The following is a 24,780-nucleotide window of genomic DNA, read 5'->3' as shown; positions in this document are numbered from 1 at the left end:
TCTCTCTTGTTTTGCATCTTCTTCTTCTTCTGTGTTCGTGGGCTGCAACTCCCACGTTCACTCGTATATGCATGAGTGGGCTTTTACGTGTATGACTGTTTTTAACCCGCCATGTAGGCAGCCATACTCCGCTTTTTGGGGTGTGCATGTTTCCATAACCCACCGAACGCCGACATGGATTACAGGATCTTTAACATGCGTATTTGATCTTCGGCTTGCCGTATACACACGAAGGGGGGTCAGGCACTAAGCAGGTCTGCACATATGTTGACCTGGGAGATGGGGAAAAATCTCCACCCTTTACCCACCAGGCGCCGTTACCGAGATTCGAACCCGGGACCCTCAGATTGAAAGTCCAACGCTTTAACCACTCGGCTATTGGGCCCGTCGTTTGACATCCTCATCACCAAGCCTCCCGGTCCCGTATCTCCTTTCTCCACTCACTGCCATCGTCATTCAAAGCCATGCAAGATCTCACATTTCCGACACCATCCTCTTTCACTGACACTGCAGTCCTTAGTCACATCTAGGCACAAAAAAGCTACAACCATGATCATCTGTTCCATCCTGACGGGCGCAATAGCCGAGTGGTTAAAGCGTCAGGGCTTTCAATCTCAGGGTCCCCGGGTTCGAATCTCGGTACCGGCGCCTGGTGGGTAAAGGGTGGAGATTTTTCCCCCCAATCTCCCAGGTCAACATATGTGCAGACCTGCTAGTGCCTGAACCCCCTTCGTGTGTACACGGCAAGCAGAAGATCAAATACGCACGTTAAAGATCCTGCAATCCATGTCAGCGTTCGGTGGGTTATGGAAACAAGAACATACCCAGCATGCACACTCCCAAAAACGGAGTATGGCTGCCTACATCACATGGCGGAGTAAAAACGGTGATACACGTAAAAGCCCACTCGTGTACGTACGAGTGAACGTGGGAGTTGCAGCCCACGAACGCAGAAGAAGAAGGAGAAGGTCTGTTCCATCCCCAGTGCCAACCCTCTCTGTCTGCTGACACCTGCAGCAGGGCAAGGTTGCTTCCTTCAAGACCAAACGTAGTACCTGTCTTGCAGCACAGGTCAAACCTAATTCATGTCTGCTGACACCTGCAGCAGGGCAAGGTTGCTTCCTTCAAGACCAAGCGTAGTACCTGTCTTGCAGCATAGGTCAAACCTAATTCATGTCTGCTGACACCTGCAGCAGGGCAAGGTTGCTTCCTTCAAGACCAAACGTAGTACCTGTCTTGCAGCACAGGTCAAACCTAACTCGCTGCCACAACATTTTGTTTGAAATTATCTCTTGACCGACCCTGGAACACACCTTGGGCAAGAAAAAAAAAAAAAAAAAAAAAATATATATATATATATATATATATATATATCACAAGTTCGTGGCATCTGTCTTTTTTTTCCCTCCCAACATTCTTCCAGTCTTAAACACACCTCCACTCCACTCCGCCCCCCTCCCCCCAACCCCTACCCCCCCCTCAACCAAACCCATCAAAAACAAAACAAAAAAAAGAAAGAAAAAGAGCATAAATTATGAAATATGAATGAATCAAAAAGACAGAAGCAGATGATTAAATGAAGTGAAGAAGTAACTAAATGTATGATAAAATATAAAAATGAGCCCCCAAAAAATCTTCAAAGACAAAAAACAAAACGAAACAAAAAAAAAACAAAGCAAAAAAAAACCAACAAACCCATAAATATGCATAAAGAAATAGAGGAAATGAATACATGAATAAATTATTCAAAAATCATAAAATGGGGAAAAAAACAAAAACTTTAATCTGAAAAAAAAAGAAAAAAAAAAAAAAGAAAATAATAATAATAATAATAAAATAATTCGAATAACAAACACTTCTTCAGGCAATTTCACTGATCACAAAAAATATCATACACTCTCATTGGGGGGGGGGGGGGTGGGGGGGGGGGGGGGGGAATCACTCTGCCTAAGGTCACTGTGCGTTCTCTGCAGGGTTATTCTGCCCAAGCGGCTGACCTTCCCCCCAGTCAAAGCCCCCTGGCCGATCCTCAGGCAGCGGGTTGTAGTTGGGGTCATCGTTGTGACTGTCGAACAGGTATTTTCTGTCAAAACAGATTCAGAATCCAAAAAAAATAATGACCACTTTTATTAATGGATCTCGGACAGCGTGAAGACGGGCGCAATAACCGAGTGGTTAAAGCGTTGGGACTTTCAATCTGAAGGACCCGGGTTCGAATCACGGTGACGGCGCCTGGTGGGTGTAAAGGGTGGAGATTTTTCCGATCTCCCAGGTCAACATATGTGCAGACCTGCTTAGTGCCTGAACCCCCTTCGTGTGTAAACGCATGCAGAAGATCAAATACGCACGTTAAAGATCCTGTAATCCATGTCAGCGTTCGGTGGGTTATGGAAGCAAGAACATACCCAGCATGCACACCCCCGAAAGCGGAGTATGACTGCCTACATGGCGGGGTAAAAAAGGTCATGCACGTAAAAGCCCACTCGTGTACATGCGAGTGAACGTGGGAGTTGCAGCCCACGAACGCAGAAGAAGAAGAAGAAGATAGCGTGAAGAAGCATGGAATTCAAACAAGCAGAACAGCATAAGACAGCATGCAGCAGAAGAACACACAGCAAAGTCAAATCATCTTCTTCTTTTGCATTCGTGGGCTTCAACTCCCACGTTCACTCGTATATACGCGAGTGGGCTTTTTACGTGTATGACCGTTTTTACCCTGCCATATAGGCAGCCATACTCCGTTTTCGGGGGTGTGCATGCTGGGTATGTTCTTGTTTCCATAACCCACCGAACGCTGACATGGATTACAGGATCTTTAACGTGCGTATTTGATCTTATGCTTGCCGTATACACACAAAGGGGGTTCAGTCACTGGCAGGTCTGCACATATGTTGACCTGGGAGATCGTAAAAATCTCCACCCTTTACCCACCAGGCGCCGTCACCGTAATTCGAACCCCGGGACCCTCAGATCGAAAGTTCAACGCTTTAACCATTTGGCTATGGCGCCCGTCGCAAAGTCAAATCAAGCCTGATACATAAAAAAGAAATATATAAAACTCAGCATTTCACACACACACACACACACACACACACACACACACACTCACACACTCACTCACTCAAACACATTTTTATGCGCATAAGGAACAAATCAGAAAGTATGAAGGAAAGGTCAATATAAAAACAATATCATATATATATATATAGAGAGAGAGAGAGAGAGAGAGAATAGAATAGAATAGAATATGCCTTTATTACCAAGTGAATATTAGGTACATGTGGATGGGGCTGATGACTAGATCTTCAGGTAGATGGCTGTTGATTGCACAATTCTATTTATCACACTGGATTTGTTCGAGAGACAGGGCACTGACTGCTCTGGGGAAAAAGTTATTGGCGAAGCGACTGGTTTTTGTCCTTATAGTATATACTTCTGTACCGTCGACCAGAGAGGAGCATCTTGAAAATCCCAAAAGCTGGATGTGATTCGTCCTGGCTGATTGATTTTGCTTTTCTGAGTAGCTGCTTATAATATATGTCGCCTAGAGAAGGTAGATCAGCCCAGGTAATCTCGGTGGCAATTTTTACGATTCTGTTAAGGTCTGCAACTTCTGCCTTGGAAATGTTTCCGTACCAAACAGTAATTGCGAAGGTTAGCACACTTTCAATGACTGCTCAGTAGAAATCAACCATGATTTCTTTTTTTAATTTTGAACTTTTTGAGGCGCCGAAGAAAGTACAGGCACTGTTGTGCTTTCTTAACAATTATTTCCGTATTTTTCTCCTATTTCAAATCGTTGGAAATGATCAGTCCGAGAAATTCAAATTCGCTGATCATCTCTACTTGCTTGTCTTTAATGACAAGTGGTAAGGGGTCAGATATGGTCTTCCTGAAATCTTAAATGAATTCTTTTGTTTTTGATACACTGAGTTCTAAGTTATTTTGATCACACCTGCTGACAAGTTCCAGTACTTCTTCCCTATATTTTGACTCATCACTGTTCGTAATCAGCCCTTCTATAGTAGTATCGTCGGCAAACTTGACCATGGTGTTACATTCATTACGAGTTGCACAGTCATGTGTGAATACCGAGTACAACAGTGGGGACAGAACACATCCCTGTGGGGTGCCTATGCTGAGAATGCATGTGGAGGAGGTGAGGTCACCAACAACTTTCAGTCTGCATCTTAGAAAATTTAGGATCCATGCACAAACCGATTCAGGCAGCGAGAGGTCTTTCAGCTTAAAATAGAGTTTTGATGGTACTATTGTGTATACACACACACACACGCACACACACATACATATATACAAACATACATATACACACACGAATACGCACACACACGCGCGTGCGCGTGCGCTCTTCATAGCACTGCAAATCATGAAAAGTTAAAAACACTTGCAGATACTGACGGCGACAGGCATGGAATGAACAACATTAAAGGGCTGGCTGTTTCGATACAATGCAGTGCTTTGCCTAATCTTTTAATGAGAAATATTTCTCTGCGTTTATCAGACACACACACACACACACACACACACACACACACCAAAACAAAACACACACACACACACACACACACCAAAACAAAACAAAACACACACACAAGCGCGCGCGCACGCACACACACACGCACGCAGCGACACGTCTTTCAGTTTAAAATATAGTTTTGATGGTACTATTGTGTATACACACACACACGCACACACACACACACACACACACATCAGTAGAACACATGACTACCTATGCACATATGTTATTGTTCTGAGAAACCACACGAACGTTCAGAACAGATCAAAAGCAAACTGGAAAGCAGAGAGCTGAACTGACTATAATTGCCACCCTGAACAAAGTCAGAGACATGGCTATTGATCGAAAACAATTACAACAGAGATTTCAAACACACAGACAAACAGACAACGTAATGTAAAGTTCGCATCAATAACATCACAACCTCGAATGTGACATCTTTGAAAGTCAAAAAAAAAAAAAAAAAAAGGAAGAAAGGTTATTCAAGATATTGCTAATTAGACTTGGTACGAACCTATTTTGGTTAAACAAATCTTTTAACAGCTATATGTTTATGTGCTTTCCAATGTGATTTCAGGGAATAAGGATACACAAAGAATCCATCAAAACTTAAACAAATCACGTTGCACAATAACCCGCCCTTGTCTCTGTCTTCTTCATTCTCTGTTAGTATTACTGTCTCTGTATTGCAACCAATATATTATATACACTTACGTGTTATTCTTGACATTCTCTCTCTCTCTCTCTCTCTCTCACACACATATGAATACATGCATATGTATACACACACACACACACACACACACACACACACACACATGCACACACAGACAAACACACATACATATATACAAACATACATACACACACACGCACACACGCGCGTGCGCGTGCGCTCTTCATAGCACTGCAAATCATTAAAAGTTAAAAACACTTGCAGATACTCACACACACACACACACACACACACACACACACACACACACACACACACACACACACAGCAAATCATTAAAAGTTAAAAACACTTGCAGATACTGACAGCAACACACACACACACACACACACACACACACACACACACACACACACACACACAGCACTGCAAATCATTAAAAGTTAAAAACATTTTCAGATACTGACGGCGACAGGCATGGAATAAACAACGGTACAGGACTGGCTGTTTCGATACAATGCAGTGCTTTGCCTAATCTTTTAATGAGAAATAGTTCTCTGTGCTTATCACACACACACACACACACACACACACACACACACACACACCAAAACAAAATAAAACACACACACACACACACACCAAAACAAAATAAAACACACACACACACACACACACACACACACACACACACACACACACACACACACACACACCAAAACAAAATAAACACACACACACACACACACACCAAAACAAAATAAAACACACACACACACACACACACACACACACACACACACACACACCAAAACAAAATAAAACAAAACACACACACACACACACACACACCAAAACAAAATAAAACACACACACACACACACACACACACACACACGCTATTTATGACACTACAAATCATTATAAGTTGAAAACATTTTTGAGCAAACGAGGTGACAGGGCTGAGTGTTTCAAAACAATGCTGTTCTTTATCTAATATTTTAATAACGAATATTTCTTTTCTGAAAAGAATGACTGCCTCAGATGATGCATTCTCCCTGAAAACAACCACATGGCATTACCTTGATAATCTAACAAGTTCAGACATAGAGAATGCAACCCTGGAACCTTCTGGTTCCAGACTGGGTGAAATTGCCAATATGTTGTGGAAAACAGTACCAGTGATATATCTAGTCTTTGGGACTTTCGGCAATGTGATGACAGTGGTGGTGATGCGAGGGATGCGATCTTCACAGTCCACTGCCTGTTTATCTTTGTACTTCACTGCACTGGCCGTGTCTGATCAGTTTGAACTCATGACGGCTGCTATTTTCTATTTGGGACACAAGGGATTTCCTTGGCCCCAGTCATTTTATCGTTCAAGTCTTGTATGCTCAGTTCCAGAATTTGCATATAATTTGACTTCCATAACTTCAGCGTGGTTTTTAGTGGCAATGACGTATCAGCGAGTGATATCAGTGATCGCACCACACCGTGTTGGGATTCTGTGCACCGTGAGGAGAGGGAAGATCATTGTGGCTGTCATCACCTTTTTAAGCTTTGTAATGAACACACATTTACTCTTTACTTGGACATACAGACCAGAGTTTGGAGAATGCTACTTCCGATCTAAGTACCTTAAATACGCTGAAGTATATTTCACTATCCAAGTTTGGACATTTTATTCAATTCTTCCGTTTCTTTTTCTTGTCGTTGGGAACTCAATTCTCATACGGGAAGTCATCAAGTCTTCACAGATTTCTCTGAAAATGAGAGGGAGAGTTGATCAGCAGACAACGTCAAAAAGTGGAAAAATTCACTCCATGTCAGTCACTCTGATTGTTGTATCAGTTGTGTACCTGGTGTTCACACTTCCTGACTGTATTTATGTCACATTTTTTCGGCTGCAGCATTACGAGGTTTATGATGATACGTCGGAAATAAGTAGGACTGTTACTACACTTAGCTGGATATCCGTTACAGCATCCAACTTTTATTTGTATCTGCTAAGTGGCAGTAAATTCCGACAGGAAACGAAACAGTATTTATTCTGCAGGGGACCTGATCAAGTGAAGTGAACACTGTCACAGCGTATAATCAAACGTTCACAAAGAAGCAAGAAGCACACCTTTATAATCCATGTGCCTTGCACAGGAGTAATGCATTTGATGCATTCTGGGGACTTCTCGCTGAAAATACAGATGGACGAGAAGACAAACAACTGCATGGTGATTACAAGCAGTGTTGTTTATTTTTGGATTTTCATTTCGGGGAGAGGTACACGGTGAACTAAACAGACAACTTGAAAAGGACGCCAACAGTTTGATCATTTCAAGAGTTTGATGCCTCGGCAGAAAATGTCAGTTCATCAACAAGACGCCTTACGGGGATTGTAATGATGGATGTTCATGCAATGTTCCATGCAAACACTTTCTGACATACCAAGGAACACTCAGACTACTATCATCATATAATCATATTCACGTACACACTTACTCCTTTCCACACGACCAACCAGTTTTAGGCCCAAGGTCAGAACTCTGCAAGCTTTTTACTACTCTTCCCTTTTATATTGACTCAACTTCATTTATTGTCATAAATCCCTAAAGATTAATTGACACAACAAAGAACCAAAGGAACAAAGAAAGAAATGGTCAGCTAATCCGCATGAAATACATATTTGGCGAGTGTTTTTTTTGACATCGCAACTGAATATCTCACGTGGTTTTAGGATATTGTTTTGTATTTTTCGAGTGATCACATTTAATCGATGATCATACTGTTGTATAGTTGTGATTAGGTTTCACAAATTATAAAATAATATACACGGATCTAAGAAATGCAGTTCATCTTCAACAACTTCTCACATCTCACATTTCCTCTCTTCTCTTGAAATGTTTGCATATCTTCCTCGTTCAATATTTAAATTATGTGCGCTTATTCTGAGTTGACAAAGAGCTTGTTCGTGAGCAGGATCGATTTTATCAGTTAGATAATTCTCAATTTGAAAATCCTTCTTTTAATTTTGTTGTAGAAGTCTAATCTGTGTGTGTGTGTGTGTGTGCGCGCGCACGCATCACTCTGTGTCTCTCTCCCTCTCTAATCCCTGCAACATGGAGATATTCATTCACTTTGTTCGTTAAGAACGGTGGCATGTGCATTTGACACTCACCAAAGTGACACTGACTACATCGTTGGGTGGACAAAACTGTATTAAACCAGACTGACGGAAACCGTCTTTAGCTGCGACACCACAAGCACTGATTCTTCAGCAGGAATTTAAGAGTATTCCATTATTCCCAAAGCAGACATGCATGCTCACGACACCAAACAAGAAGAAGCAAATCACAACTAGCCTACAGTAAGAATAGCACTTGCTATATTGAATGGTGGAAAGAACAGTGGTTCCCCAGATGCGACCACACACCCTCTTATCACCAAGCAGACAGAGCAGCAAAAAAGGGGAAACAAATGATTTTACATGTAGCATAAAGGTATATTGTGTTAGACTGTGTTGACTGACTGTCCAACACAATATACCTTTATGTCTCCAACACAGTCATCCCTGAAGCACAGTGCAGCTTCCGCTCAGGCAGGAGAACATGTGACATGGTGTTTGCCGTACGCCAGATGCAAAAGAAGTGCCATGAGCAGAACAAGTGGCTCCACATGGTCTTTGTAGACCTGACTCAGGCCTTCGACACAGTGAACCACCGTGGTCTGTGGAAGATCCTCCTAAAGTTCGGCTGCCCAAAGAGCCTAATCCAGCTGATTGCGTCATTCCACAATGGCATGCAGGCGAGAGCACAGGAAAATACTGACATTTCGGATCCGTTCCCTGTGGTAAATGGAGTGAAGCAGGGCTGCGTCCTGGTACCCACACTGTTCTCCATTCCAAGACTGTGACTGGGGCATCTACATTCAGTTTCTCACAGATGGCAAACTTTTCAACTTGCGGCGACTCCACGGTCAGGGTGTTTGAGGCACTGTTGAGAGAGTTCCTCTTCGCTGATGACTGCATGCTTGCTGCACACACCCATGAGGACATGCAATTCATAATGGACAGGTTCTCAACCTCCTGCAGGCACTTTGGACTCACCATCAACCTCAGCAAGACCGAGTCCATGTACCAACCAGCTAACTCACAGAAGGCCAGTGCCTCCCCCCCCACTTGCAATCAAGATCAATAAAACAGAGATCAAGTCAGTCGACAAGTTTTGCTACCTGGGCAGCAGCCTATGCAGCAACGGAGCCCTTGATGCAGAAGTGACGCTGCGCATCGCCAAGGCCAGCTCCGCCTTTGGCAGACTCAACAACAGGCTGTGGAACAACAAAGGCATCAGGCTCAGCACCAAAATCAAAACCTACAGAGCTGTTGTGATGACCACCTTGTTGTACTGCTGTGAAACATGGACGACGTATCGCTGTCACATTCAACAACTTGAATGAGCAGTTTCACAAGAGATGCCTATAAAAGATCCTCGGCATAAAGTGGCCAGACAGGGTCTCTAACCTCCAGGTCCTAGAAAGGAGCGGCCTGCCCAGCATCGAAAGCCTGCTGATCCAGTGCCAGCTACGCTGGACAGGACACGTCATCCGCATGACAGACAGCAGGATCCCAAAGATGCTTTTGTATGGCCAACTGAAGGAAGGCCACCACGAACTTGGAAGACCCTGCAAGCACTTCAAGGACACCTTGAAGACAAACCTCAAAGCCTGTGACATAGACATCGCTTCCTGGGAAACTGATGCCCTTGACTGTTCTCGCTGGAGGATGCTGTGCTCTAGTGGCATAAAGACATTTGAAAACAAGAGAACGCTGGCCATTAAGGAGAAGCGTGAGCGAAGGAAGCAGGGCTCAACTTCTGGAAACGTTTTCCCTTCCAACACTGTGGGAAGTGCTGCGCATCCAGAATTGGCCTCTTCTCCCATATGAGGACACACACCAACAGATAAGCCTGCCTGCCTACTCGTCTGTCGGTCCAGCGGGAGACTCCATTAAAGGTATATTGCTCAATGTCATACAAGAAAATAAGTAGTATTCTAGAAAGAGACTTATAAATGCTTTCAATCAATTCTAAAACCTTGTCAGTGAACACTCTTTGGCTTTCTTCCGATTCACTGACCAGTTCTAACTTTAATTTTTAGACTATTATCTCATTGATTACAGACTTATATTGCCCTAAAGTCAAGTGCATATGCTTCAGTAATGTGACAGTGAAGCATACAGATTTTGACTGTGATTTCATGAAGCCTTACCTGCACTAAAGTGTTTCATCACACGTGACTGCAAACGTTGATGTTTTTGACTTTTTTGCATTTGTTGCCATTTGTTTCGCAAGTTACATTAGTGACTTCTCTTTTACAAAGTCCATTGAGTAATTTTCTGTAACTGTACATAGACATTCATTTCAAATTCCACCCTCCATCTACCAAGTTTTCCCCATCTCACCATTCATTCCCCTCCACCTCCACTTCAAATGTAAATATCGATATTCTTACATGTCTACAATCACCAGAATGTGTGACGGGATATTAAAGAAAAATTCATCATCATCAACCCTCTTTGCATAAATATCATCCTGAAGTTAGGTATGAACGTTGACTTGGTGCTTTGCCCTTTGTAGGGGTCCATTACTTAACTCACTCCGGACAAGTTTTCTCCCTTGCTTTTCCCCACAGACGGCCCATTTGTAAGGGTTTAGAAAAAAAATTACAAAAAGTACAAAATACAGAGTAAGAAAATGAAACTTTCAGAACTGGTTTATTACGTGTTGGGCTATTACATATATATAAAAAAAAAAAATCAAACTTCTCATCTTATTTTTACAGTTTTGCCATTGTGTAGAAAATACTGCCAATTTTTCACCCTGAATCACCATACCCATGCTCGCTTTCTGCATTAAATTCACCTTACTTCTTCGTCATCATCCACCTCTTCAATGTCAGACCCTTCAATTTGTAGCAGTTCAAGTACTACGGCAACACTAAAACGTTGCCGTCGCTGACTAGTTCACTCCACAACATTTTGAGAAGAACCCGCTTTGCAAACAGACTGGCACGCGAGCAGACGACCGGTCAGTGACTTTGTCAGCGTGTGTGTGAGACAGGCCACACATGACAGGATGGCCAATCATACCATTCAGTTGTGGAGTGTCCCAGAATAGCGCACTCTGCTTGACTAATCACAAAATCATGTGTACAGCACGTGATGGATTTTTATTTTTGGAAAATGCTATTCCATTCCATCATCCGAAACCGAATACATTTTATGTAGAAATGCTCACACATTCTGTAGTCCGGAGAGAGTTAACTTAAGTTTCGCCATTTAAGTATTGTAAAGGCATTCACTGTATGAATGAGAAGCTTATCCTTAAAATTGTGATATCATTAGGCCCCCAATTTAAATGCGTAATGGGTGCGTCTTTACACTGAAGTCTGTTTTGTAGTGGTTTTAGGCTCGCACTTTTCCCAGTTATTCTACAACAAATAAAACAATTTTACAATGAAATCCAAGATCGTGGATGATGTGACAAGAGTGGGAGGTATTTGTTTGATGTCGACAGAGGCAACAACATATAATGTTATTTCAGTCAGTGTTTTGAGAGTGTTCAGAGTGTTCATTGCTTCCCATGACACATTATTCAGGATAGCTGCACACTGGTTCACATCCTACAGTGACTGTAAGGCGATGATCGAATGCCTGTTACAGCATTTCTGGGTGGCACTCATATTACACGGATTCCTGTTTGACGGGCGCAATAGCCGAGTGGTTAAAGCGTTGGGACTGTCAATCTGAGGGTCCCGGGTTTGAATCACGGTGACGGCGCCTGGTGGGTAAAGGGTGGAGATTTTTCCCCGATCTCCCAGGTCAACATATGTGCAGACCTGCTAGTGCCTGAACCCCCTTCGTGTGTATATGCAAGCAGAAGATCAAATACGCACGTTAAAGATCCTGTAATCCATGTCAGCGTTTGGTGGGTTATGGAAACAAGAACATACCCAGCTTGCACACCCCTGAAAACGGAGTATGGCTGCCTACATGGCGGGGTAAAAAACGGTCATACACGTAAAAGCCCACTCGTGTGCATACGAGTGAACACAGAAGAAGAAGGAGGATTCCTGTTGAGGACACAGCTGACTGTATCAGTGTGGAAGCACACCTGGTGCACCCGTTCTCATCACTTGCAGGGCAGAATGTGTGCAGCAGAGTGTTGAATTCCAGTAACTGATGTTGTGCTTTCACCAAAAGGATGGTAAGTACATCACCAGTTCTCTCTTTATATATTTTTGGAGCTTCGGTTTTCCTGCATAAAAAAAAAGGTGGGTGCCTAATCTGTTCTCGTTTAATCTACAGACTGACTGCTTTTCCCTTGCATAAAGGGTTGTATCTTATTTCGAACATAGTCACCACTACAACAATTTACAATGATTTTATAGCAAAAAGGAAATTTTCTATCTAAAATTACGTTTAAATAATATACTTACAGTGACCCAACTAGTGCAGACTCCGGCAGGGGTCTGACATTCCTGTCCTGTGCAAACTACTATCCGCCTATGCGGAGAAAACGAAACTACGGCCGATAACCTCCTGGAAGTAGGTAACCTCCCCTTTGTCAATTTACGACACACTTGCGATACACTTGCAATTGCAATACATGTTCTATATGGTAACATTCTGCAAGGATATTTATAGATTAAAGAGAAAAAAAGAACAAGAAAAAACACCACATAAAATATGACACCTCAAATTTTAACTGTAGCCTGTAGTGTCAGTGAGGTTTCATGCATCACAGGGAACATCAGAAAACAGACTTGATCTTGTTTACCACCCTATCACCCAGTGGTGGATGATATCTCTTTAGAGATCCAACTAGAGGTTGCTCTATACAACACTGGCCTGGTGTCAGTTCACACACACACACACACACACACACGCACGCACGCACGCGCACACACACACGCACACACACATACACATGCACATGAATATACACACCACACACACATGCCCCCCAGATCCCCTCCTCACACACACACACACACACACACACACACACACACACACACACACACACACATACACACACACACATACATACAGACACACACACACACACACACACACACACAGCTGTCTCTTTTCCAGTTGTGAAACAAGTCATCAGGAAGCGTGGTCATCAACACCTATCAGTGACTTGTGCCATGTCTGGCCAGTGTTACAATCTTTGGTGTGGCGAGAACACATGAAATAATCATACGGTTTACGATTCTTTTCACAACAATGATATTCATAAAATGAGCACAAAAGCTGTAATGATAATGAGATTGATATGAAGTTCAATATAACTTTCATTAACTTTATAACAACGTACCACGCATATATGCGCGGAGGCCGAAGCTGCACTGGGCATGTCTCACGCATATGCGCATGGTAGTGCCATTTGTAGTTAAAACACGCGGCGCACGCATCTGCGTGCCAATTTTTGTTTCGAAACAAAGACTGCCTGTCAACGGTCTGAGGAAAAAAAAATGCATGGAATTCCACATACCAATCATCTGTCTATTTTTAGACCAGTTTCTGCTGACCTAGTCAGCGTTATCCGGTCAAATCCCCAACTTGAAACAAAGGACTCGAGACAGTCATTTTGCTATCAAGGATGGCGTCGCAACGGACGAGGCGGACGGTCGTGTCACTTGAATAAAAGCTTCAAGACGGTGTTCAGAATGGCTCTGGCGATGAAGGAACTGTTCAGAAAATGAAACTGAAGACCGATAAAAAGAAGACAATATACCTGAAGATGGTGTCGTTATGGATGACAGTGAAAATGACGAAGAAACTGACGATACCGAGAAGACACGTGTAGGTGATGGCGATCCTGATTTTCAACTCAAAAACGAAGAAAGCGACAGTGACAGTAATGATTCCATGGTTGTTGATGATTGGAGAAATGATGAACCAGTCAACAACAACAACAACAACAACAATGTGCAACCTGCTGTTGGTGGAAATCAGAGGCAGCAAATGTGGGAGCGCGACATCAAGAACTTTCCACGTGTTCCTGCTTTCACCCGTCAGTTTACATTTTCATCTGTCTGTACTTTTTGAGGTGCTGAATTTAGATCATGCACCATTCAAACGATACCATGTGTGTGTGTGTGGAGAAGCAATTTTGTTTAATGTCCCGTCACACATATCGGTGATTGAAGACATTTATGAATACATCTGAGTATTATTGGTTAGAAGGGGTGGGAGATGTGGATGAATGGAGGGTTGGGGGAAACTGGGCAAATGAGGGTGTGTGTGTGTGTGTGTGTCTGTGTGTGTGTGTGTTCAGTCAGTCTCTGTGTGTCACTGTCAGTCTCAGTGTATGTGCTATGAACAATCACTGAATCAGTCTGTAACCCTACGTCTTTGTGATGCGGTTACCCAGTAAACACACACACACACACACACACACACACACACACACACATTCAGTTTATAATTCTGACTTTGTGGGCTATTTTCGGACGGACAGAAACTGAACAGAACAGCAAAACAACAAACTTTGTGACTCTTCAGTGAGGAGACAATTCTGCGCCGAAAGCGACAGTGTGTGCTTCCCATCATTTTCTTTTGTTTTGTGCTTGTGCGTGAAGCTGAATTTTACATTACTTTTCAAGATTACCTCTCTGGATGCTTGAGGTGAGTGAAAGATTTTATTATTACACTATCATCTGATGTATTGACACATTCTTCGGTATGTTTTGTGTAGATTATAAGTTTTGCGTTTTTCCACTTTGCGTGTCTTTGCTTCCTTAGGTGGCTGATACAAAAGAGGAAGAAAACAGTAACAAAAACACAACAGTGTGATAGATGAAAGATTCTTTTTTTTTCCAATGATACCAAACACTTATGCTGAATCTGTAATGAAAGTTAACAAATTTCCTCTTGAAAATACTAAAAGTAGCCTCTTTCCAGGCTACACACGGCCACTGAGCACCCCGCGTCAGGCGAAAATCCACCCAGCTGAGGAGCGTGGTGACAGAGTTAATTTCATACACACGCAGAGACAAACAGACACAATAAAACACACAGACACAGACACACAGAGATACACACACACACACACACACACACACACACACACACACACACACTCCATACCTGTCACCTCTCGCTCTTACCATACCAAATAACCCATCACTATTCGAAATTTCACCTGCACTCCTCTGGCGCTCAATGTTTTTAACCCATATCCAACCGTGGTATGAATTTGCCATACCAATTTCGCTTTCTTTGTGATTCTATTTTGGTAGGGGCCTGATAACTCTATGATTTTTTTAAGAAGTTTTTTTTTTTTAATGACAAATACAATTTGTGACCCTGTAGGGGACCTTACTTGCGGCTGGGGACGTTAACATTATTTCTAAGTGAACCCCACATGGTAGAATGGGAGCCAGAGGGACCAAGAAAGAAAGACTAGAAAATGACATGTACTAAAAGGCACATGATAATAACAATTATATAATCGATACAATTCAATTCTATATCAAAACCAACCCTAAAGAAAAGATACAATTCCGCCCATAAGTGACATCGGCCATGGGACAAACAAACAAAAATATAACACACACAAAAAAAAATATATTTTTAAAAAAAGCCACCATAATGGTCACTATTTTGTGATTTTAAATCCCGCTTTATCCACAAAACAACTTCACTGTATCAACGAAATGAAAACACAAAAATTCACTGATATATGTACATATAGGTAGACATGAACAACTCTTTGCCTGAAAGAAAGAATGTTGATGACAACTCTGGTTCTTCTAGGTGGTCCCTGTTGCCCTGAGGACAGTGGCAGCCAGACCCACAGGCAGTGTAAGGCCAGTACAGCAGTGTCAATAGTGAGGTGGCTTGGGGTAGTTGGGCATCTCTGGTATTAAGTCCCCGCCAACTGTTCCCCAAGTCGAAACTGACCAGTGTTACGTCATTGCCCATCTCGAGCACTTGCATATGGCTCAAAGTGAAAGACACGGCAGATCAGCCATATACCAGAGTTCGTATCTGAATCTCACTGGTTTGCCCTTGTTGCACTGCTTGGAGCTATGGTGCCTAAGGTAATGGATCACTGACTCATCAACACTTTGCATGGGGACGTATATCAGACAACACATGCTGATCAGGCTAATGAAGCACGTAGCTCAGTTTGTTCAAAATTGTTGTCTGCTCATGATCGTTAGATCTTATTGCACTAGTAATATAGTGGTTCTGGCAGTTGGCACGGCACTTTTTTCCCAGTATTTGGGTTGCCTGCACAGAATATTGCAGTCCGGCAGAAAGAAAATCCCCAGGAATATTATCAAGTCGTCCCTGTTTGTTGTGAAATTGTGAGTTCCGTCAGCAGGGAGATTTCTTAAATCAATGTTTGGGGAATATCTACATCTCTATCACTGCCCAGATGTGATGGATCGCTCTTCGGGTAAAGTGATGTAGACAGCTGAATCCAGATACGTTTTGATACTGAGGTTTTTAAGATGTTTCTAGGCACTGAAGCATCTTTGTGGGCGGAAAATATTATATTCACAGTTTCTTCTCTCAATGTAAACACACTGAGATAAAGTTAATCAGCACAAACACACACACACACACACGCGCGCGCGCCATTTCCCTTCTTTTCTTGTTCTTTTGATCTTTTTCTAAATTGTGTAGGTATGTAACAGTTGTGTGTAGGTGTGCGCATTTTCATTTTGTTCCACTTTTTTGTACTTATTTTTGCCTTTTTTGTGTGTTTCATTTCCATCTCGTGACTTGCCGGAGTTCATAAACTCAACAATACAATAGCTTGTTTCTGTCTATGAGTTTAGAGTTCTACATTCACCATATACTTACAAAAATCCAGGAGTTCTGAGGACTTTGAATCCACCTGGCTGCTGCGGAAACACATCCTCATAGAAATAGTATATGTGGCCGATGGCAATTCCTGAAAAAAACAAAAAAAACCATTCAATCTATATCGGTATCACTAAGCATTGAAACTTGCATATCATGATCATGATCATTGGTATCTAAACTACAAATATCACTGTCTTATGTTGGTGCCTTTCTAATGATTATCATATCTATTTTTGTTGTTTATTTCCTCCTTTTCTTTCCAGTCTGTAATAGAGGTTGCTGGGTTGTTTTTTGGGGTGGGTTTTTTTGTTGTTGTTGTTGTTTATGTTTTTGTTTTTTTCATATTTTTTGTTGCTTTTTTTTTTTTTTTTTTTTTTTTTAACTATTCTTGTGTGGAGTTCAGTTCAGACGAGTTGCTCAGACTGTTCTTCAGACAAATCTATACGCTACACCACATCTGCTAAGCAGATGCCTGACCAGCAGCATAACCCAACATGCTTAGCCAGGCCTTTCAAATCAAATATAATAAGATAAAAAAAAAATAAATAAAATACACGAATATATAATAAATAAAATAAAAATGTGTAGATATAATGTCTATATCCTTGCACATGTAAGTATAATAACATCTTAACTTACCCACAACTTCTTTTTTTTTCCAAATCAGATTTGTCACAATCAATTTTTGTGAAGTTGATGCTGTTCCTGTATATGATTTGTCCTGAAAATCTACTACACAGAAACAAAAACAAACAAAAAACAAACAAAAAAAAGTCTCAGATTCTGTGTGGCCTTTCACGCCAAGCTCTAAGGATGACCTCAGTGCCGACCACCCACCCACCCCCCTTCCCGTCCCTACTGCCATGCCTGGCCTGGGTTCTTGTCAATGTCTTGTGTGTCTGCTGATTCATGTGGAACTGTTGTCAGAGAGATGTGGTGGCAGTCTCCACCCTGGAGGGGACAATTACAAAGGGTCTCCTCAGGTGTGTAGCATACTGGCAAACAATCGTTCTGTGTGTCCTGCCAGCGTCTGAGATGTGCAAAAGATGTGTATAGGGGTGTGGGGGTGGGGGGGCTTGGAACAAACAGCATGGGAGTAATGCCAATGAAAATGATGCAGATGATACGGCCCCCCCCACCCCCCCAAAAAAAAACTGACACACACACAAAAAAAATTAGTCCTGATAAATATAGATTTTGTACATGTATGCAAAGCACTTCGAGCTCTATTTGAGAAAAAGCACTGATTAAGTGTTCATTATAACTACATTGTTGAAATTATAGAAAAAAAAAAAAAAAATCTAACTCATCAAAATCATCACGCATCATCGACAGGCGCAGTAGCCAAATGGTTAAAGTGGTGGACTTTCAATCTGGTGGTCCCGGTTCGAATCACGGTGACGGCGCCTGGTGGGTAAAGGGTGGAGATTTTTACGATCTCCCAGGTCAACATATGTGCAGACCTGCTAGTGCCTGAACCCCCTTCGTGTGTATACACAAGCAGAAAATCAAATACGCACCTTCCTGTAATCCATGTCAGCGTTTGGTGGGTTATGGAAACAAGAACATACCCAGCATGCACACCCCCGAAAGCAGAGTATGGCTGCCTACATGGCGGGGTAAAAACAGTCATACACGTAAAAGTCCACTCGCGTATATACGAGTGAACGTGGGAGTTGCAGCCCATGAACACAGAAGAAGAAGAAGAAGAAAAAAAAAAGAATCACGCATCATCATCAGCTCACCCATGAGGTCGATGATGATGGAGTTGCCCAGGAGCAGGGAGAAGCCCAGGAGCACCCAGGGCAGGTAGGGGGCCTGGAAGTTCATCAGGCCAAAGAAGTTCATGCGGGTGTAAGGGTTCCGGCGGCTCCACACGTACACCAGCATGATGGTGAAGGCGCTACCCAGAAACACCAGGTTCACAAACAGCGCCAACAACTGTGCCGCCTGTCAAGGTCCGTGCGCACGGCACTGTGTGACTGTTACATGACTGTGCATGATTGTGATAACAGCTACATGATTATGATCACTGTCACATGATGGTGATTGTAATGACTGTTACATGATTGTGACAGTGATGAAAACAGTTTTTGTTTGTTCGTTTTGGGTTTGGTTGTTTTTTTTAACACATTTTACATCACTTTGTCTTAAATTTGAAAATTTTATCGTAAAGCGTGGTGAGCCCACCTGAGATGGGGGGGGGGGGGGTACTGCACTGTATGAGACTTCATTTTATTATTTATTGTTAATAATAATAATAATAATAATAATGGATACTTATATAGCACACTATCCAGAGATCTGCTCCAGGTGCTTTACAAAAACGCTTTTGTTATCATAAAACATTATATCTATCTTACAAACACACACCAAAATGTGACTACACACACACACACACACACACACACACACACTGCATACATACATTTTAACATACATGTGTATCTAACAGCTACCCTAACACACACGCACACATACGCAGGCACAAACTTACATAAACACACGCACACACAATACACATTCATAATCATATACATGCATGTAGTTATATACACATACATATGTATACACACATAGTCAAGCACAGCTAACACAAAGGAAGTGGACCTGCCACAACTGAACTTATTGCTGAGGGAAAAGGTGAGTTTTGAGATGAGATTTAAAAGATGCGAGGGAATCAGAATAACGGAGGTTATCAGGGAGCTTTTTCCACATCGTGTTACTATCATTATTATCATGACTGTTACAACAATACAAGAAAGTGATTATAATGACTGTTATGAGACTGTGGTTGTGATGAAATTTGTTACACGACTGATTGTGATGATTTTTGCATGAATGGGACCATCTGACATTGTTGCTTATCGTTCAGCCAACTGCACAGGGCCATATCATGCTGTCCAATTATGTCACATAGATCTATAAATTTAAAAAAATAATAACAATTAAAAAAAAAAAAGCCTGTGAACAACACAGTTCTGCATGTATAGGAATGACTGATTTTTTGTAACACTGAAATGCTTGTGGCCAAAGTCCAAGAGTCCCTTAATTAACCAAAAAGTATCTGAATACTGAAACAAAGTAAAAGAAAAGAGATTTTAAATAATCATTCAGAAAATGCAAATACGGAGTACAGACATGCCCAATCCTCCATCTCCATGCTGTTAGTACATATTCACAGATTCAATAATTATTTACCCAGTAAACACCAGCTTCACAACGAAGACCAACACCCATCAATCTGTTAAGGTCGGTATGCATTGTAATTTGTATGGAAACTCTTTTTTTTTTCTCTTCTTTTTTTTTGAAACACCCTTTGCAAAACATCAAAGAGCACTCTATTCCTCTTCCTCATACAAAAAAATGAAAAATGAAAACTGAAAAAAAACTTGAAAGGATACAATCATGAGAAAGCCACCAAACACGAACATGAAAAAGAAGTCTGCAGTCCGTCCCCGAAAAGACCCCTCCTCCAGCATTCGACAGTAACGGTAGGCAAATATCATGTTGAACAGGAAGTTGAAGCCGATTGGTCCAAAGTACAGGAAGTTGGTTACCAAGCGCCATACCTGATTGACAAATTTATCAGAAGTGGCTATATGATAATGAGTATAGATGTAAGCTGGTCACTTTTTTGTGTGTTTTAGTTTGTTCACAAGTACTGTATAGACAGCCACAAAGAGAAACACATACTCTCTCTGTGGTCTCCTACACGTGCACACAAATACACACAGAGACACTGTTAGTGTCACTGTCTGTACACGCGCATACATGCGCACACAAACTCACACACACTGACACATGAGACACACATTCTATGTCTGATTGTACACACACACACACACACACACACACACACACACACACACACACACACACACTGAACATCATGTGACACAATTTATGCTGGGGCAAACATACATATAATACAAAATTACACACACTTTACATTTAAGTCCAAAATTGATCAAAATCTATTAAATTTATTCAAATAAGCCTTTTGATCACTTACAACCCCTCCACCTCCTTCCCATCCACACCATAATCAGGAGCAAAAAAAAACAACAAAAACAAACAAAGATGTCTTCCCAATTTCTCGGTCAAATTAATTGCCTTGGAGCAGAAAATACAAAACATCCTCACCTGGCCCTGGCGGAAGATCAGGTCTGGATTAAAGTAGATCTGGAATGGTGTGATGATTTCTAGTTGCTGATAAACAGAAAACAAATGCCACCATGATAATCACAGCCAATAAAAGCGAAGTGTTCAGTGCAACAGCTAATAAAAGTTTTTTTCTCAGCAAAGTGTGCTGTGCATGCAACGGTCAATAAATGCTGCTCTCAGTTAACGGTACTGTCCAACGGCCAATGCAATTGAAAGTTGTTCTCAGTTAATTGCACTGAGCAACAATACTGAATTTAACAGATACCGACTCAAACTCCTTGTGATACATTACACCAGCGGAACAGACCAGACCACCTTTTAAAATTAACAGAAAGCTGTTCTCCCTCCTACATTACATGGGAAGCAGTTTCTGTGTTACATGCACAAAAAACCTATTTGTCTTCCATTTGAAGGTTGGCTAGTTAATAACATACATGTAAGAAAGTGCCGATTTGACACAAAGATGAAGCTGTTAGATCAGGCTGGAAAAGCAGTATTCTCACACAGTGATAATTTATCATAATCTTGGCAACATGATTTCCAACACCAAAGCAACTGAAATTAAATCACTGACAGATGAAATCAATGACAGTTAAATTACATAAAGGCAGGCTGCCAACTTTTGATTCAGTGTATTACTTTTCTCATCAACACCAGAGAAGCAAGACACAACATAGACAACTTCAATGCAAAAAAGATACACAAATACAAAACAATTGCTGGTATCTGAAAAACTGAATGTGTGACGACTGACTGTAAGTATTCCTGAAAACATGTTGCGTTCCTGCAATATGAAGTGCAAATCAGTGGGATGATCTGGTATCCTCAGACCTATTCTACCACAAACAGAGTATACTAGTAGGCCTCCTTCGGTCATGGCTGACCATGGATAGAGTATATCCGACCTAATGTCTGATTGGGCTGTCTGCTTGGACCAAGCAGCGTTGCCTGTGACTGTAGAGACCGATACGAGAGAGACAGTCTCTGTTGCAGCGATCACATGTGTAAGCTGATGCTGGTCTGTAGGCTGCCATCCCTTTTCTGCGAGCTCGCTTTTCTGCTGCAGCAGCTGACAGTTTGTCCTCACCAATCCATAGCTGATTCTTGAGAGTGCTTCTCCATCCGTTGCGGTCATCTGCAAGGTCCTCCCAGGACTCAGTGTTGATCGCAAGTGCCTTCATGTCACGTTTGCAAACGTCTTTGTATCTCAGCTGTGGGCGGCCGATGCTTCTCTGCCCCATGGCGAGCTCTCCATAAAGGATGTCTTTTGGGATGCGACCATCTTCCATGCGGCGAACATGGCCCAGCCAGCGCAGCCAACGCTGTCTCAGCATGGTATACATGGTCGGGAGGCCAGCGCAAGTCAGGACTTCGGTGTTTGTCACCTTGTCTTGCCAGGAGATGCCGAGTATACGCCGTAGGCTTCTCAGGTGGAAGGTATTGAGCCTTTTCTCCTGACGAGCATGTGTGGTCCACGCCTCACTGCCATACAGCAAGGTGCTGAGGACGTAGGCGTTGTATACAGCCATCCTTGTCTTCGTGGTCTTTGTTTGAGGCGGGCTAGCGTTGTGGCTGCTTTCCCAATCCTCTTGTCGATTTTGGTGTCAAGGGAGAGGTTGTTGGTGATGGTGGACCCAAGGTAAGTGAATTGATGGATGGCTTCAAGCTCGTAGTCATCAATGGTGATGGCTGGTGGAGATGGCGTGTCCTGGCCTAGGACATTTGTCTTCTTGAGACTGATGGTCAGACCGAAATCTTTGCAGGCCTGGGAGAAGCGGTCCATTAGTGACTGCAAGTCCTGCTGGGTATGGGTCACAAGCGGCATCGTCAGCAAAGACCATGTCTCTGATGAGGGCTTCACGGACGTTTGTCCTTGCTCTGCGGCGGGCGAGATTGAAGAGCCTGCCATCTGATCTGGTCCGCAGGTAGATCCCTTCTTGCGCTGTGCTGAACGCATGTCTCAGGAGAAGAGCAAAGAAGATTCCTCAGACCTATTCTACCACAAACAGAAGGTTGCCAAAAAACACATATATCTATAATACATACACGAACACATACAATATACACACACACATACATAAATGCAGACACAACCAAATAGATCTATTCAGTTTCATCATGCTCGTCGCAGTGGACATGGTAGATGATTCGAAAACACGCAAAACAGAACTTCAGCTGTCAGAAGAAAAACAAACAAAAATAGTCTTCTTCTGATGTATGTCGCGATTTACTGATGCATCTTGTCGTTTACTTTGAATAGTTTAAAAAAGAAGAGGAAGAATGATACCAAAACGGAAAAGAATGAGTAGATAAAATCATTTGAATGGCACAGTTTGGCGTGAGTGAATATGTGTGAAAACAAATGCGTCGTCTGCTATGCACATTCTACCTCAATAACATATTTTACTGACGATATAGTATGATCTCCTTCCACAAAATAAGAAAAATAAGAAAATAACACGAACCACTGCAATTGTTGTTAAAACACAAGCTGTTGTATATGCCCGTGTAACTGGGGGCATCTGCATGTACTCCTGCTGAAACGTCTGCGCTGCCATGTTGAATGAGACAGCAAAATACGCATGCGTACACGTCAGCGTTTACTGTTCTCTCTCACTGAGCTGGTCCCGTCATTACCGTGTGATATTTTGTTCCCGTTTAATCTTTGTCAAAACACTGCACACGCGAAAATGTTGATGTAATACTGATATATTATTGAATTTATCACAACCAGTTAGAGGTCTGATACTTTTATTCCTGTCTTTATTTTAGTTTAATGAAAAGCAAATGCTAGCAACGGGCGGGGGTGTTATACACGGCAACTGAGCTTCACTGAGTGGTCTGTCTACTACTGTTCGAGAAACTATCAGTTAACTCGTCAGTTGAGTTTGGTTTCTAACCCACTAAGATATATATTTATATCTGTCTATGTTCTAACCATGTTGCCTACCGCACAAGACACAAAACAAAGGCCACGTCAGACCGTCTCCAATGACTGGCTCAGCCACATCAGTCACTGACGGTCAGACCCGGCAAACTCGTCATGCAATAATCTAACTCGGCCACGTCAGACAAACTCGTCAAACAATTCGGCCACGTCCGATATAAGAATTTGCCCACGTGAGACAAGAACTCGGGGGAGAAAAACAACAACAAACGGGGGGAAAAAAACCCAAAAAACAGGAACTCAGTTAACTATGATAGACGCAATGACAGTCATATTGTTGCACTGACTCGGAGATAGTACTGACGGCCCCAGAATAGGCCTCCGTCGGGGCATCGTGTCTCATTTCCGACACTGCAAGTTCAGTATCACCTCTAGTCATGACTGAAAATAGATAATGATAATAAACCGCCGAAAAGAATTACGTGATAAACCGGGCACACCGGCAGGACTGACAACAAAAACATGCGTCATATAACAAGAAGTCATCAGTTCGAGTCAGTCCGCTATAAAGTGCCTAGTGACAAATCGATTATCATTTCATTTATTTATTTATTATTGTAAGCTTATCC

General features: G+C 42.2%; 1 protein-coding gene across 1 annotated transcript; it reads right to left on the bottom strand.

Annotated features, from left to right (window-relative positions):
• Window positions 1-1,906: 1,906 nt before the first annotated feature.
• Window positions 1,907-24,263, bottom strand: LOC143274701 (derlin-2-like). The gene is made up of 6 exons (XM_076578598.1): window positions 23,730-24,263; window positions 21,244-21,309; window positions 20,502-20,669; window positions 18,843-19,038; window positions 17,095-17,185; window positions 1,907-2,083 (listed from the first exon to the last, which is right to left on the bottom strand). The coding sequence occupies exons 1-6, from the start codon at window positions 23,820-23,822 to the stop codon at window positions 1,954-1,956; spliced, it is 744 nt and encodes a 247-aa protein (XP_076434713.1). The 5' UTR covers window positions 23,823-24,263; the 3' UTR covers window positions 1,907-1,953.
• Between the last annotated feature and the right edge of the window lie 517 nt (window positions 24,264-24,780).

This window comes from Babylonia areolata, chromosome 29 (assembly GCF_041734735.1).
Source record: "Babylonia areolata isolate BAREFJ2019XMU chromosome 29, ASM4173473v1, whole genome shotgun sequence".
In the NCBI taxonomy this organism is placed as follows: Eukaryota; Metazoa; Mollusca; class Gastropoda; order Neogastropoda; family Buccinidae; genus Babylonia; species Babylonia areolata.
The sequence above is the reverse complement of the archived record's forward strand: the minus strand, read 5'-3'. Positions and strand labels throughout refer to the sequence as shown.

Bases quoted from the DNA above. Each gene is read 5' to 3' on its own strand.
- LOC143274701 (XM_076578598.1), bottom strand. From the start codon at position 23,822: ATGGCAGCGCAGACGTTTCAGCAGGAGTACATGCAGATGCCCCCAGTT. The intron at 21,310-23,729 runs GTTCGTGTTATT...TCTGTTTATCAG, and splicing joins TTTTAACAACAATTGCAGTG to CAACTAGAAATCATCACACC. The intron at 2,084-17,094 runs GTAAGTATATGG...CTGTTTTGACAG, and splicing joins CTCAGAACTCCTGGATTTTT to AAAATACCTGTTCGACAGTC.